This window comes from Astyanax mexicanus, chromosome 14 (genome assembly GCF_023375975.1).
Source record: "Astyanax mexicanus isolate ESR-SI-001 chromosome 14, AstMex3_surface, whole genome shotgun sequence".
Classification (NCBI taxonomy): domain Eukaryota; kingdom Metazoa; phylum Chordata; class Actinopteri; order Characiformes; family Acestrorhamphidae; genus Astyanax; species Astyanax mexicanus.
The window spans coordinates 44400123-44414969 of NC_064421.1; the positions used below are offsets into that span (position 1 = coordinate 44400123).

The following is a 14847-nucleotide window of genomic DNA, read 5'->3' on the forward strand; positions in this document are numbered from 1 at the left end:
GCGCGTGTGTTATTGTTGTCTTCAGAGGGAGCACCGTTTGTACAGAATCTCTGCTTTTTAAGCGTGCTCTCCGCCTGCGCGGCTGTTTACCGTAAAATCGCACGTATACGCGCATCTAAATTTAAAGCGCGGATGACTTGACTGAGAATTTCCGAAGCGCGGATAGCTTGACTCCGGTCTTACTGTCAGCTAGCCCCCTGACGGTTTTTAAAACTGCCGGCATACTGTCAGGAAGCTCCCTGACAGTTTTTAATACTGCCGGCGTACTGTCAGGAAGCTACCTGACAGTTTTTAGTACTGCCGGGTACGTGCCTGACACTGCCGGGTCGATGAAAAAGTGGCTGGCGGGTGACGTCACGAAGACCCACCACTGCCGCCCGTCTCCCGTCAGGCAGAGATCCAACCCCCTCTCGAGAATCTCTGTCCAGGAAGTTTAAACAAATATTTTATCACAACACAAACTTCTCTACACAAACCGGAGCAGCAGAACTTAAACAAGGACCTTTACAGAGGACGTAAGAACTTTATCTCCTTCTGCATATAATAATTTTAACTTCTGTTAACATTGTTTATTAGTTATTGGGTCGAGGAAGTTAAAATCTGCTGATGTCAGGCGGGGGAGTTCAGGGGTTTATAAATAAACTCCAGTAACAAATACAGATCTGCGGCCTGAGAGCATTTACAGCTACGAAGCTTCTAGTTTTTAGATCATTTCTGATCCTCTGAAGAGCTGTGTGGATAAATAATCATTCACACTGTACAGCTGTAAAGTTTTTTTGGTTTTATTATTAAGATAATATTTTTAAAAAAAGCATTTGCATTATTGTATGATGTTGTCATACTGTTATTGAAGAGTAATTGTGTATTAAATGCACTCTTATATATGTATTAATATTAATATATGAATAATTGTGCTAATAACGTTATTATATGACTGTTTTCCTCTCACTGTTTGTGTTGTTAAAGAGCAGATATGTGGCACCACGTTGCTTTCGCTTTCTGTTTAAGGGCGTGACAAACGTTTCGTATTATAAGGTTTATAAAGTATTATAAAGTATTTTAGACTGTTTAGATAAGCAGCTTTTACACGTATTTAAATGATGAATCACGAACAGGAATATTTATATGAGTGGAAAAGTGGAAAAGCGCACAGAAAAAAATGATAGTATAATTCCAGGTTTGTGTATTTCCTGATTTTGTGTAATGCCACAAGAATCTTATGCGCCATCTTTATTGTTTGTGTTATAGCATAATTAATGTAGCGTTATCCGTTCTATTGCGTCGTTGCAGAAATATGTTTTAGATATATTTTATAGATATTTAGTGTTGTGTTCTTAGCAGGCTGGATATATCCAGCACATGACAGAATGTTCAAAACAACCAGAAGAGACATGACACTTTTAAGGCTTTAACTGCTGTTCACACGACAGCACAGTGTTTTTAACACTGGTACATACAGGGGTTAGACAAATAAACTGAAACACCTGGTTTTATACCACAATAATTTATTGTGGTGACGGACAGTTCTGGTGGAAACAGGAGAGTTGAGGTGCACATTGAATTCTGCGTGTTTTGATCAGTCGTGGTTTTATGTTTTTTGGATACAATCTGGGTTAGCACCCGAACATCCCTTTCAGACAGCTTCCTCTTACAGCATCCACAGTTAATCCTGTTGGATGTGGTTCGTCTTTCTTGGTGGTATGCTGACATTACCCTGGATACCGTAGCTCTTGATACATCACAAAGGCTTGCTGTCTTTGTCACAGATGCGGCAACAAGACGTGCACCAACAATTTGTCCTCTTTTGAACTCTGGTATGTCACCCATAATGTTGTGTGGATTGCAATGTTTTGAGCAAAACTGTGCTCTTACCCTGCTAATTGAACCTTCACACTCTGCTCTTACTGGTGCAATGTGCAATTAATGAAGATTGGCCACCAGGCTGCTCCAATTTAGCCATGAAACCTCCCACACTAAAATAACAGGTGTTTCTGTTTCATTGTCCAACTCCTGTATATAAGGGAACTAAAATGTTCTGGAAAAAAATCTAATCTACATTAAATCTTAAAAGAATATTTAACATTATAAGAAAATAATTATGGACATAATATATTTAGTTGAAATAGATTTAATTTTCTGCATGACGTTAAAGTGCATAAAGAGATTGCACAGTATCCCACAGAAAGAAATATTTAAGCAATAATAGAGAGTGCTAAAGAGAGTGCTCGAACCTGCGCATATCAGTCAGATGAAATCTCCCGGGAATCTAGCACAAGCCACAAACGGGCATGCAAGTTAAACATCCTTTCCCCTTCTCAGAGGAGAGCGAGAGAAAGGTGCTCCCCTCCGTTGTATCCATATTCATTAAGCGCATGCAAAACCGAGAGGGTTCTGATTGTCCTGTTCTCTGCAAAGATGTCAATCAGTTGTTAGTGTGGGCGAGCAGTGTTTTTTCCCTTCCTGGATGTGATGCATTTAGTAAGGAGCATCATGGCTTCCATCAAAACTCATTTCACCTCAGACTACTCTAAAGTAAATCCATGTCTGGCAAAAGTAAAAAGGAAAGTCTTGGCTGCTGTACAGTTTGTAATAGTGATTTTAGTATTGCCCACGGCATGTTGAGGTGAGTTATGTGACTCTATATATAGGTTAACATGATGGCCTTTTTTTATAATTTTATTTTTATTTTTTTCCCATTTTCTCCCCCAATTTACACAGCCAATTACCCAACCCTCATTAGGACTCCCCCTATTACTAGTGATGCCCCAACACCCCAGGAGGGTGAGGACTAACACATGCTTCCTCCAATACATGTGAAGTCAGCCACCGCTTCTTTTCAAACTGCTGCTGATGCAACATTGGCGAGCAGCAAGCGCACTCGGAGGAAAGCGCAGCGACTCGATTCCCAGCTCACAGACACCCTGTGCTGGACCCTAGGTGTGATGGAGAGAGCGCCGTCTACCCACTTAGAGGGAGCAGGGCCAATTTTGCTCCCTCTGAGCACCGGCAGCTTGATGGCAAAGCTGCATGAGCGGGGGTTCGAACCTGCGACCTCCCGCTCATAGTGGCAGCGCTTTAGACCGCTGGACCACTTGGCCATGATGTTGCCTTTTTTAGGTCAGGGTGTAAAATATATGTAAGTTATAGACGAATATGTCAAAAACTGTAATGATATTGTTCAGAAAGTGCTGTTTTATATGAACTTACAGAGCATTCATGGAATTAATATTTACTTTTTTCACAATTTTTTGTCAAACCAGAAAAAGCTCACATGGCGTGACTGTGTCAATCATATTTCACAAAGTTAGATTTTGAATAAAAGCAAGCAAATGAATATTTTCTGTTCATATATTAATTAATATCATATATTAATAACCAAGATGTCTACTTGTGAGTCTGTATGGCTAAAAATTTGGGCATAATATTTTGAAGCCACCCTTAACTAAAACGGGCGGCACGGTGGCGCAGTGGGTAGCACTTCCGCCTCACAGCAAGACGGCCTGGGTTTGATTCCCAGCTGGGGCGACCCGGGTCTTTCTGTGTGGAGTTTGCACGTTCTCCCCGTGTCTGCGTGGGTTTCCTCCGGGTTCTCCGGTTTCCTCCCACAGGCCAAAGACGGCACGTTCAGGCTAATTGGAACTTGGTTGAAATTGCCCCTTAGGTGTGAGTGTGTGAGTGAATGTGTCTGTGTGTCTGTCTGTGTCTGTCTGCCCTGCGATGGATTGGCGGCCTGTCCAGGGTGTATCCTGCCTTCCGCCCGATGCCTGCTGGGATAGGCTCCAGCACCCCCCCGCGACCCTTACTGGATGAAGCGGTTGATAATGACTTGACTTGACTTGATTTGACCTTAACTAAAACATACTCGCCATACTACTTTTTTTTAAACAGGCTATTGTATGGAGACCTTTGGGTGTCCTCCCTCTTTCAGGATGAAGAACAACATCTTAGAAAGACACTGAAAGTTACAGGGTGAGTTATTGCTCTTTATGCTTTCAGAAAATCAAGTATGTCTAGCCCTCCTGCTTCTGTTCCATTTTGCACATATTGTCATATGGTGTGACACATTTTAAGCAAAAATGGCCAAATTAATTTCAGTCAATATTACTTTTAAAACTATATTGTCATATTGTAGTTAGCATGGTTTTCATGCTAAGAACATGAATTTCTTGTCACACCATGTGACTATTTTGTCTCACTATATGATATGAACTGCATTTAAATACATAAATAATGCTATTAGATACATATGTTATAGCTAATAGTTAAGTGTTTTAAATATTTCATTTTTTAGTATATTCTTCACAAATGTAATATTTATACAGCAACACTCACTCATTCATGCAGATTCACTTACTCAGACTCAGTTACTCCTGAACACAAAAGAAAAGGTTTAATCTGACCCAGTGTCAGTTCACTGTAGCACAGCTGAACATCCAGCTTCAGCACAAAATCAGGAAAGGCATATATTATAAACACATGGTTCTCGTGTTTTTTTCTTTACATAGAAGCTAAACGTGTCACAATGTTTAGTGGCACACTGTTTTTAACAATACATCATCAGCTTTCTGATCGATCAATGTTTTGCTCATTTGCATTTTAAAAATAAATGATTCATTAAATATTAAAAAAGTTCAATGATTTACTAAAGATTATTAGAATTCCTGTTGCTAACATTCGACAGATTAAAATTAAAAAATGCTATATCAAATGAATACAGTCAGTGGATTAGTTAATGTCTTCACTACGTTGAGTAGAATTTACTTGTTCTTCAACAATTTGTGATTCAGCTGTAACTGAAAATGATTTCAGTCACTTTCCAAACCAAGTTTTTTTGTTTGCTAAATGCAGTTAAAACAGATGTTTGCACACAATCTGTGTGGTGTGATTCATCATTTGGCGTGACACCAACATTCAGAATTTAAAAAATACATAAATAATTTGAAGTATATTGAAAGAAGCCAAATATGTCAACCCCTCCTATATATACAAGTCCAGGTCCGAGGAATTATTTACATTAATTTTTGCAACTTAGGATGTCTGGTGTAGTGGATAGCCAGAAAGTTTTCCTCTGGATCCAACTGATCAGCTAATAAACTAAAATAATAAAAAACTTTATATATTAGAATATATATAGAGGCTAAGCCCCGGATCTTTACATACCTAGGCAATGCCCCTGGTATTGAATATCCAATACCCAACGCTGTCTCTGGTTCATGCTGTTTACACACACAGTTTGTGCTGCATTCACTGCTGATAGCTGCCTAACTCTGTTTACTATGTGTACATCTGTGCTGCATGTCCCATTGAAAACACTGTTTAAAAGCGCAGCGTCTCAGGGTTCTGTGTTAAAGCAGCTTACAGATATATGTGCTGGAACACAGAATCTTCTCACTATATTTACAGAGGGAGAAAACGCTCCAAGTATAAAAACTCATAAAATGATCCAGACCATAGAAACCAACTACAGGTGTGAAAACGCCCTTAGACTAGCAAAGACCATCTTGGACCAGCATGGAATTATTGATAGTCATATTGTACTTCTATAATCATTCGTCAGAAATTACCTTATGAATATATATATATATATATTCATACCTTCAGACGCCATGCTGGTAAAAGCTTCCTGGTTTCAGCCTTAGTGGTTAAAGGGTTTCCAGTCTGGTGTTTAACTTAATTTAATTATTCATTAATATTCATTCTTTCCCACAGGTATCACCATGCTGATGCAACTAGCATATGTTTCTTCAGTCCTAGGTGAGTTTGATGTGTTTATTTTGTATTTATATTCTATTTCAGCACTATGCCATTAATTTAAATCTCCTTTTGAACATTTCTGTGGTTATTGTGTACCTCTACCCTGCCACTAGGAGTGCTGTCTGCATCTGTAGTTAAAGATGTTAAGGTTGGGGACTCTGTCACACTCCCCTGTAAAGACCATGAGCTTAAAGACAGACCTGTGGAGCAGCTGGATGTTCAGTGGCGGCTGGGAGAACAGCTGGTCAGTCGACTGTACCGAGGCCAGGTCAACTACGGAATCAACTACAGGAACAGGACTGAACTTCCAGCAGAAGGATCTAGTCGTGGAGATTTCTCCCTGATCATCACACACACACAGCATGGAGACAGTGGAGTTTATCAGTGTGTGATCAGGAGAAAGAACCAGGAGGAACCTCTGGGAGAAGTTGAGCTCAGGGTAGAAGGTGAGAAAGGCAATAAATCTAACCAGAAAAAAATTATCAGAAAAAAGACCAGCTGATCAGATGTTTAATTTTTTAATGTTTTTTAAGGTTAATGTTTTAATGTTTAATTCTGAAAAGGTTTAATATGTTTAATATGACTGCAATATTGGATAAAGTGGCCTTCTTTTGAGCTATTTACCCAGTTCACTTCAGAAAGTGGTTTAAAACATTACTGAAAACTCTCATTAGAAGTATGTACACAAATGTTTGTATATACAGCTTTGAAAAAAAATTAAGTTTCTTTGATTTTACCAAATTGAAATCCTCTGGAATATAATCAAGAGTAAGATGGATGATCACAAACCATCAAACCAAACTAAACTGCTAGACCTTTTGCACCAGGAGTAAAGCAGCATAAAGTTATCCAAAAGCAGTGTGTAAGACTGGCGGAGGAGAACATGGCAAGATGCATGAAAACTGTGATTAAAAACCAGGTTATTCCACCAAATATTGATTTCTGAACCCCTGTAAATTTATGAAAATGAACTTGTTTTCTTTGCATTATTTAAGGTTTGTTATTTCAGCCATTTCTGATTTCCTGCAAATAAATGCTGTAAATGACAATATTTTTATTTGGAATTTAGGAGAAATGGTGTTCGCAGCTGTATACACTATAGCAAATTATATGTAACATTCCTGTTTCTATTATTCTTTCCCCAGCCCCCCGTTATCCCAGTGCTGTGTTTGTTAAGGTGGGTGAGGATGTGGTTCTGCCCTGCTTCGGTCGTGTAGACTGGTGGGGTCCAGACGCTGAGCTGGTCAGGTGGAACAGAGAAGATTCAGATCAGACAGAGGTTCTGCAGTGGGAAAAAGGTTCTTTCTATGTGAATCCCCAGTTTGCTGACAGAGCATCACTTCGTGAGGAAGGAATTGTTCAAGATTACCTTCCTCTGGTTCTGAAGAATCCTCGTCAAGAAGACAAGGGTCTTTATGTTTGCTTGTTCGTGAAAGATCAAAAAATCAAACAAGCTGCCAAAATTAATCTGACTGTGACAGGTAAAGACCTATTGGACTTAAATCTTAGAAGTGGGAGATAAACTTTACAAAGTATGGCCAAGCTCTCTAAATGTTCATGTTGCTTTTAATATACAGGCTTTTAGACATATTTTTGTAACCCTTTTTTTCACTTATTGTTTGTTTTTAGATCATATGACCCAGGTCAGGGCTGAGTTTGGTACCTCAGTGCTCCTCCCCCTCCACAGCACGTCTGCAGTGAGTGTGTGGTTCCTGCCTGATGGAGGGAACGATACTGTACGGGTGTGTGAGGTGGAGGAAGGTCAGCTGAAGTGTGAAGCAGAGTACACACACCGCACAGTTCTAAACAATGATTTCCTGGAGCTGAAGAACCTGTTGCTGTTGGATTCTGGAACATTCTCAGTGATGGAGAGAGACAGTCAGCGCACTGTCAGTGTACTCATCCTACAGGTGTTCCGCACACCTCCACTTCCATCTTCAGGTACAGACTCCACTTCACCCTGAGTGGTTTTTTTTTTAGTGTAGCTCTCACGCTAAGCACATCTTACACTATGTTTTTCTTCTCTTCAGGAAAACATGTGGTGAAAGCAGACTTTGTAGCAGTGATAATAATAACAGCAGCGTTCGTGGGGATTGCTGTGACTACTGTGATGATCGCATTGCAACAAAAGAGGTTGAGTCAGGTGGTGAAGCGGCTGAGAGGTCGTGGAGCAGGTAGCAAAAGTCATCACCAGGACCATTCTGATGCCACCAGCAGTAACACAGTAATTCAGCTGCACCTTCCAAACAGCCATCAGAAAATGCATTTTTCAAACGCAAGCAATCCTAGCGAATAATGGATGAACTAATGCATGACGAGAGTAAAAAATGAGCCAGTTCTGCGTGTGTTTTCCAAAGAGCTTAGCAAAGCGAAACTTAATGAGTTTAAAGACCGTCTTTGTTAACCCCTTCCTCAAAACATTATACACATTCTGAATTTCAAATACCAAAGGCATGTACAGGTATTGTAAAGTACTCATAAAAACACATATGAATATATGTGCGGCTGCTCGGGGCGGCGTGACAGGTGGAGCGGCTGCTCGGGGCACCGGGACATTCAGAGCGGCGGCTCTCGGTGGCGCCGTGACAGGTGGAGCGGCTGCTCCAGAAGCTGGGGGCGGGCTCTGGCTCGCGCAGTAGGGCGTCGAAGGGGAATTCCCCAGCGTCACACCAGAGAGGCGGTGAGTAGCCGGGGGCGGGCCTCCCCTTTTTCCTCCGGCGAGGCTTTTTTTTTTTTTTTTTAGAAAAAAAAAGGCAAGACGAAACTCAGGTGTGGCTTCGGGCGGCCAAACAAAGGCACGATTTGAGCCCAATACCACCCCGTGCCGTGCTCCGCTCCGCAGCTTCCTTCCAACCAGGTCACTGGACCCCGCCCAAAAGGGGCGGTTTTACATTGTACTTGACTATTGTAAGTCGCTTTGGACAAAAGCGTCTGCCAAATGTAATGTAATGTAATGTAATGGTAGGCCCCTGGGGTTAGGGGCGTGACCACTGTGACCCAGAAGGAGGAAGCACACAGAGAACACAGACACGGGGAGTAAATGAACTCAAATCATACCTTTATTAGCTCGAAAATGCCCTCCACCACACCCAGAATAAACTTAAACAAACATAGCTCGCCCAATGGTGCTCTAGAGTCCGTAGAAATTAACTTCAGCTTCGTTTTAAAGGTCCGTGCAGCCTCAGCCCTCAGCTCCCCAGTCCAAGTCCTCCCAAATGATGGCGGAGGCTGAGTATATATGCCTGTCTCAACTGGCGGCTCAATCAGCCCTCATGCGGGCCAGCTGAGATAGGCATGGCTTTGCGCTCTGGCGTGGGGCGGACCCACAACTCCCCCGCCTCCTCACGCCACAATATATATTTGCAAGCTGACATCACAGAGTTTGGTGTTTAAGGTCCTGAACTGCAATCAGAATCTAATCAGAAGTACTTTGAAAATAAAGAGTGGGTCGAGTTATTGGTTAACTTGCAATCGAGTTTACATAGTACTTTAGTTACATATCAGTTTGAGAAACACTCTTTAATTAACAATATGTTTTAAGTGAAAGTTTACGAAGTTCTTAGCATTACAAAGGTTTGTTCTGGGTCAGTGTTAAAAAAGAGGCGTGTGATGCTGGTGGTACAAACGTTAAAATTTTGATACACAAGCCATAGAAGTATTTCACAGATTTTAGTTTAGATTTGAAATTTTCCTGTGGAAATCTTTTTTTTTTTTTTTTTTTTACAGTAAACAGCACTGATGAACATTTTTTTATACTGCATTGTATGCTAAAACATTTGGCTAAATGGTGAAGACCAAAAACATTTGGATTAATAGAGGAATGCAAAAACTGGTGAGCAAAACCTTTGTAAAAAGAATGTTTAGTCAAAAAGCCCCTCCCTGCTCATACAGTACTGGAAAGCAATACGCTTTATTTACGAGTTTGTGGGCTACGAAAGTAGCGCTGGACCACTTGGTTCTAGCAATGCCGCCTCACTGCTGCGCATCAAAATGCAAAAAGAAATCTTATAAAGGTCAAACCTTTAATAGTTTCCCCAAAGATACTTTACTTCACAATGAATGGATTCATTAATTGCCTGGACAGATGTTCAGTTCAGTGAAGTCTGTAAGGAGGAATGTAGTTAGACGAGCTACAGGGTATATTTTTACAGTCAGTAAGTTAATAAGTAACTAACTAGTTAGCAAGCTAGCTAACACACTAGTTTTCAATCAAACCCTCAATCCAGTTACTGTAGTCTTTTAGTACTCTTTTTTTACACCGGTGTTTTGTCAAGTTATGCTACCTATCGATACATTCTTCCTAAAGGCACTTTGCATGCGCTAACTGTACACTATTTAATTATTTCTTATTTTTTAAATAATAAAAAATGTTTTTATGTGCATTAAACAACACGGACCTACTGTCATTGCACAAAAATGTAAATGAAAAATAATAATAAAAAATACAACAATTATTATTATTATCATAAAAAAATACAAAAGCAGTTTGTAATGACCTCTATTTGCCATAACTCTGCCATGATACAGTGATTTATGCTATCCAAATATACTAATCTACATCTACTGGGTAAATGCACTAATTTTGTGGTTCTGTTGTATTTGTACAGTTAAATACACGGTTTGACAGGGTAGCACACAACTCGACACAACACCGGCTCCCTCGCTGCTTTGAAGTTTCCAGTTTAGTAGCGTACCCCGCTCAGCCTCACTTTCATTTCAACATGGGCGAGGAATGAATAAGGTGCATGAAGAGAAAAAGAGGCAGGGCGTTTTCTCAGCTGTTGTGTGGGAGAGCCGAACATGCTGCCAGTCATTGCTATGCAGAAAATTTTTCAGGCAACTGTAAATCGTATCGTAAAGCATTACGCACAAATAATATTAGCTAATATGTTTTATGAATGTGCCAAGTTTCATTTCAAGTCTCATTTCAGTAAATTCCAATGGAAGCGTTTTGGTCCAGAATTGGTGTACGAACAGTTACAGTACAAATACTAATGCACCTATTCAAAAGCTGTATACAAGAACTCTATTCTAGATTAGGATGCTGTGATTTTCTCTGACTGTGGGAGTAGCGCAATACACACTTAATTCATATGTTAAATTAATATACAAAATTTAAAACAATGGAAATATCAGTAATGAATAAAAAGCTGTCCAGTTTGTTAAGTCAGGCACTGAATGTTTTTTTGTTGTTGTTTGCATTTCACATGTCATTGTATGTAGATTTTATCACTGTTGTAAATATGTTTTTGTAAATGTAAGTTTAAAGTTTTTGTACGTTTGTAAGTTTAAGATAAATCGATCAAATCTGACTGCCTGTAATAATATCGCCTGTAAAATAAGTTTTGATGTACATGCTTTTATATTCATACTCATACATTTCATATTGCATGTTTATATTTATTAAATTAAATGTTTTCATTTAGTTTATGGTTTTTATTATTTAAAATAATTCTGAAATTGATTCCACTGCCTGTGTTCACAAACAATGTGAGTCTATGCACCTGACTGTGGTTGACTTTAAATGGTTCTGGGGCTCTTACACACTCACAGGTTTTTTTAGGTGCTTCCTAAAATTAATTATAGAAACAATTATTATAATAATAATTATTATTATTTAAATTTCCCTTTCTGCCAGAACACATTAAAAGCTATAAGAATATAATACAAGATAGACATGTATAATGTTTATAACAAGTGAAGTTTATTATAAACAACACATATAAAATAATTAGTGCCAAATTAAAAAGCAATCACTACAGTGGAACAAAACATGAACTAATACAGAATAAGATGATAAAATCCTGAACCTAACAACTGATATTACACATCAAGTCCAGTCCATACCCTGTATCTATACTGGATTCACCCACTGCTACAACAACTCCTGCTCTCTGCTGCAGAATCCTGGGGTATTGCATCCAACCATTTTAACACAGCAATGCACAAATGGCATTTCTTTTCCATAGTATCATTTAAATTCAGTTTTAAAGAATATCTCCGGGTCCGAGCCTCTTTTGAGCAAGCTAAAAGCGACAGCGGCAAGGAAAAACTCCCTCAGATCAGCAGGAAGAAACCTTGAGAGGATCCAGGACTCAAAAGAAGAAACCATCCTCCTCTGGTCGACACCGGATACCTCAAACACTATCATGCAGAATATGAGCCAAAATAAAAAACAAAACCACTGTTACATTAAGTTTACATCTCTTGACCTCTTGTGTGTCAAAATTCTGTGAAATCAAATCAGGGCACCACTTTACTGATCTGCCCTTTGCAGTATTTTAAATATTAACACCTCAGTAAATCAGAATTAAGATAACATCCTAATGCATAAAACATGAACTCTATATTTAATTTATTTTAACGGCAAATCTGCAGTTCATGCATTTAATTTACAAAACCAACACCTCTACTGGAGCTCAGCTCTATCTGCGAACTGGAACTCTTACGGTACAGTTTAAGTTCTATCCATTTCTCTGAATAAAAGAAATAAAATCTTTGAGTATAATTTTATGGAGTACAGCGATGCAAACATGGTTTTGCTTTTTATCTTGGAACATATTTTGTGCATGTTCCTATGGAAAATGAATGTCATGTGTGCACTGCATTTCACATTTGTTCCACTGTAGTGATGGCCATTGAATTTTAAACCGATCTCTTTACACTTAAACTATTGGTGGCCTGTGTGCTGATGATCCTGAACTCCAACTTTCTCTGTGGTCTGAAAAACAGAAGCACTTATGAGGGTTACAAATCAGGAGATTAGGTATCTTTAATTTCTCTAGAGCACTTCCAGAAAGATGTAAGTGCATCATCCTCTTAGCTTTTCTTCAGTCTTCTCTATACAAATTTAGGCTTTACTGCTTTTTCTCTTTGAAATCAATCATTTTCTTTCTTCACTAACTAACCTGTCCCTGGGCTGGGGAGCTGGAGCTGGACTTGAACCATCTGTGCTCCAATATCTGCTGTAAAGTAGGCCTTGAAGTTGGTTTGGGGTGCAGACACCATTTAACCAGATCGCAGAACTCTGAACAAGGTGATGGGATTGGATGGAAGAAAAATATTTGACATAATCATCTTTTATTCTCATGATTTTAACATAAAAAAAAACAAAGAAGCTACCATTAAAATGTATATTGTTGTGAATTTTACACTTTAGGACAGCTGTTAAGATTTAACTCCCTATACTTAGATTCTTATTTGCATGTTCATATCAAACTAGAGACTTTTGACGTAAGCTAAGGTTAAAGCTAATAGTCAGAGTCTGTTTTACTCTCATTTCGCAGGATGCTCACGTTTATCTTACCATCTGACAGGCCGTCTTTAAAGTGCAGATCACATCGTCTATGATATCCAATGATATCGGCTTCCTCTTTAAATGGTAGGAATCCACAGACCATCTCGAACATCAGCACACCCAAAGACCACACTGTTGCAGGAATGGCGCAGTACCTCCCTTTTAAGAAGTACTCAGGAGGGCAGTATTCAAAGGTGCCTGAGAAATTAAAAGAGAAAGAACAACAAGCAGAGCTGAGCACAGAACTTCATTTCTGCATTTTAAGTGACAATGAGACACTAGGCTATTCTCAAGATCTTTTTTTATGGTAATGTTTGAATTTTGTAGTTTGCTGCAGGATCAAGACTACATCTTACCTTCATAGTAATCATATCCAAATCTTTTTATCAAGTCTCCACAGCCGAAATCGATCAGTTTGATCTTTAAGGTCTCCATGTTGATCAAAATGTTATCCAATTTGATGTCTCTGTGGATAATACCTCGCTTCTGGCACTCGATCGCTGTCCGCACTACCTGCAACATAAGATCTCTGGCCATCTGTTCACTAAAAGAGCCTACATATTTTTTTTGTAAGCTATGCAGATCTTTGCAAGGTTGAGGGTGCTCTAAGATCAAAATATAGCGCTTAGGCTCATCAAACCACTGTATGAGTTGTATGACACTATCAACAGATGTCTCGCTCATCCTCTGCAGCAGTTCCACTTCTAGTGGAATGGACCGGGAATCATATGGCTGCAGAAACACATAGAATACATGATTAGTTAAACAGTAATGCAGAGAGGAACATATCAAGTTTAGGACTTTAGGACTATGATATATTACTGCTAATAGGATATTTTTATCATGTTATTTAAAGTAAAATCTAGTTTCAGATGCACTTACGCTTTGGATGTATCGATCATCCTCCTGTTTTGGGACAAATTTAATGGCCACCTACACACAAAGAAAATAAAAGGATTAAAGATGATGCAGATTGAAAAGAAAGTGTGTGAGAATATGAAGTTATGAAGTTTTTATGGTACCTGCAGGCCATCGGAAATGCGCGTTCCTGCGAAAACTGATCCAAAGCCTCCTTCGCCGAGTTTCTCTCCAACTGTGTAGAAAGATTCAAAGGTCTCTGTGGAAAATAATGTTAAAAAATGATTATTACCCATATTTCAATGACTTAGAATGAGTTAACCTTATTAATATTATCAGTTATGAAGGACACAGTGGAATCAAGCTTCTTTGAACATTTATCATTTTAATAATTACTTAAAATCCTTTAGTTTTTTTTTTTATCTGGTGCACTTGTGTATAAAAATACACCAGAAAATAGAGATTTATTGATACTGTGTGCCTTATAGTGCAAAAAATACGATATATATGAAGTTTAAATATAGGACCATTTAATTGCATGCAGTGGTCTGGACAAACGATCTGACCTGGCTTGTTGGCTTTTTGCTGTCTGGGCGTTCTCTTCCGCAGTTGCTTTGTTTTGCGCTTCTGTCTCTTTCTTTCTGGGGATTTGGTTTTGAGAAGATCACGAGAAGTTTGCTGTGAAATCTCCACTTCTTCTTCTCTCTTGCTCTTTCCTCTTGTTAATCTAAACTCCTCCATCTTCTTCAGTACAAGGAGATTCTTTTCTCTCAATAAAGTAGCTAAAGTAGCTAAATTGTGACTGCTTTCTCCTCAGTGACGCGTGAAGAAGTGTAAGGATTTAGAATGTACAGTGCTTTATATGTGACACAACACTATGACATCATCATTAGAATGAGGTGCTTGGTTGCCATGGTGATACAACTCCCCAGTTAACA

General features: G+C 39.1%; 2 protein-coding genes across 2 annotated transcripts; one reads left to right on the top strand and one right to left on the bottom strand.

The window, feature by feature from the left end:
- Positions 1-214: 214 nt before the first annotated feature.
- On the top strand, positions 215-9579 carry LOC125781045 (neogenin-like). The gene is made up of 7 exons (XM_049463949.1): positions 215-515; positions 3889-3969; positions 5710-5754; positions 5868-6200; positions 6900-7235; positions 7384-7695; positions 7785-9579. Exons 3-7 carry the CDS (start codon positions 5718-5720, stop codon positions 8048-8050), a joined length of 1284 nt encoding a protein of 427 aa, XP_049319906.1. The 5' UTR covers positions 215-515; positions 3889-3969; positions 5710-5717; the 3' UTR covers positions 8051-9579.
- Positions 9580-11436: 1857 nt separating this feature from the next.
- LOC103047127 (serine/threonine-protein kinase pim-2) lies at positions 11437-14705 on the bottom strand. Its single transcript, XM_022685924.2, has 7 exons — positions 14476-14705; positions 14074-14168; positions 13934-13984; positions 13408-13783; positions 13061-13249; positions 12663-12781; positions 11437-12475 (listed from the first exon to the last, which is right to left on the bottom strand). Exons 1-7 carry the CDS (start codon positions 14648-14650, stop codon positions 12425-12427), a joined length of 1056 nt encoding a protein of 351 aa, XP_022541645.2. The 5' UTR covers positions 14651-14705; the 3' UTR covers positions 11437-12424.
- Positions 14706-14847: the final 142 nt, after the last annotated feature.

What these genes read in the sequence shown, in the direction of transcription:
- LOC103047127 (XM_022685924.2), bottom strand. Translation starts at nt 14,650, where the DNA reads ATGGAGGAGTTTAGATTAACAAGAGGAAAGAGCAAGAGAGAAGAAGAA. An exon ending in GCATTTCCGATGGCCTGCAG is followed by an intron (nt 13,985 to 14,073) that starts GTACCATAAAAA and finishes CTTTGTGTGTAG; the next exon opens with GTGGCCATTAAATTTGTCCC. An exon ending in TGGATATGATTACTATGAAG is followed by an intron (nt 13,250 to 13,407) that starts GTAAGATGTAGT and finishes TTAATTTCTCAG; the next exon opens with GCACCTTTGAATACTGCCCT.
- LOC125781045 (XM_049463949.1), top strand. Translation starts at nt 5,718, where the DNA reads ATGCTGATGCAACTAGCATATGTTTCTTCAGTCCTAG. An exon ending in ATATGTTTCTTCAGTCCTAG is followed by an intron (nt 5,755 to 5,867) that starts GTGAGTTTGATG and finishes CCCTGCCACTAG; the next exon opens with GAGTGCTGTCTGCATCTGTA. An exon ending in AGTTGAGCTCAGGGTAGAAG is followed by an intron (nt 6,201 to 6,899) that starts GTGAGAAAGGCA and finishes TTCTTTCCCCAG; the next exon opens with CCCCCCGTTATCCCAGTGCT.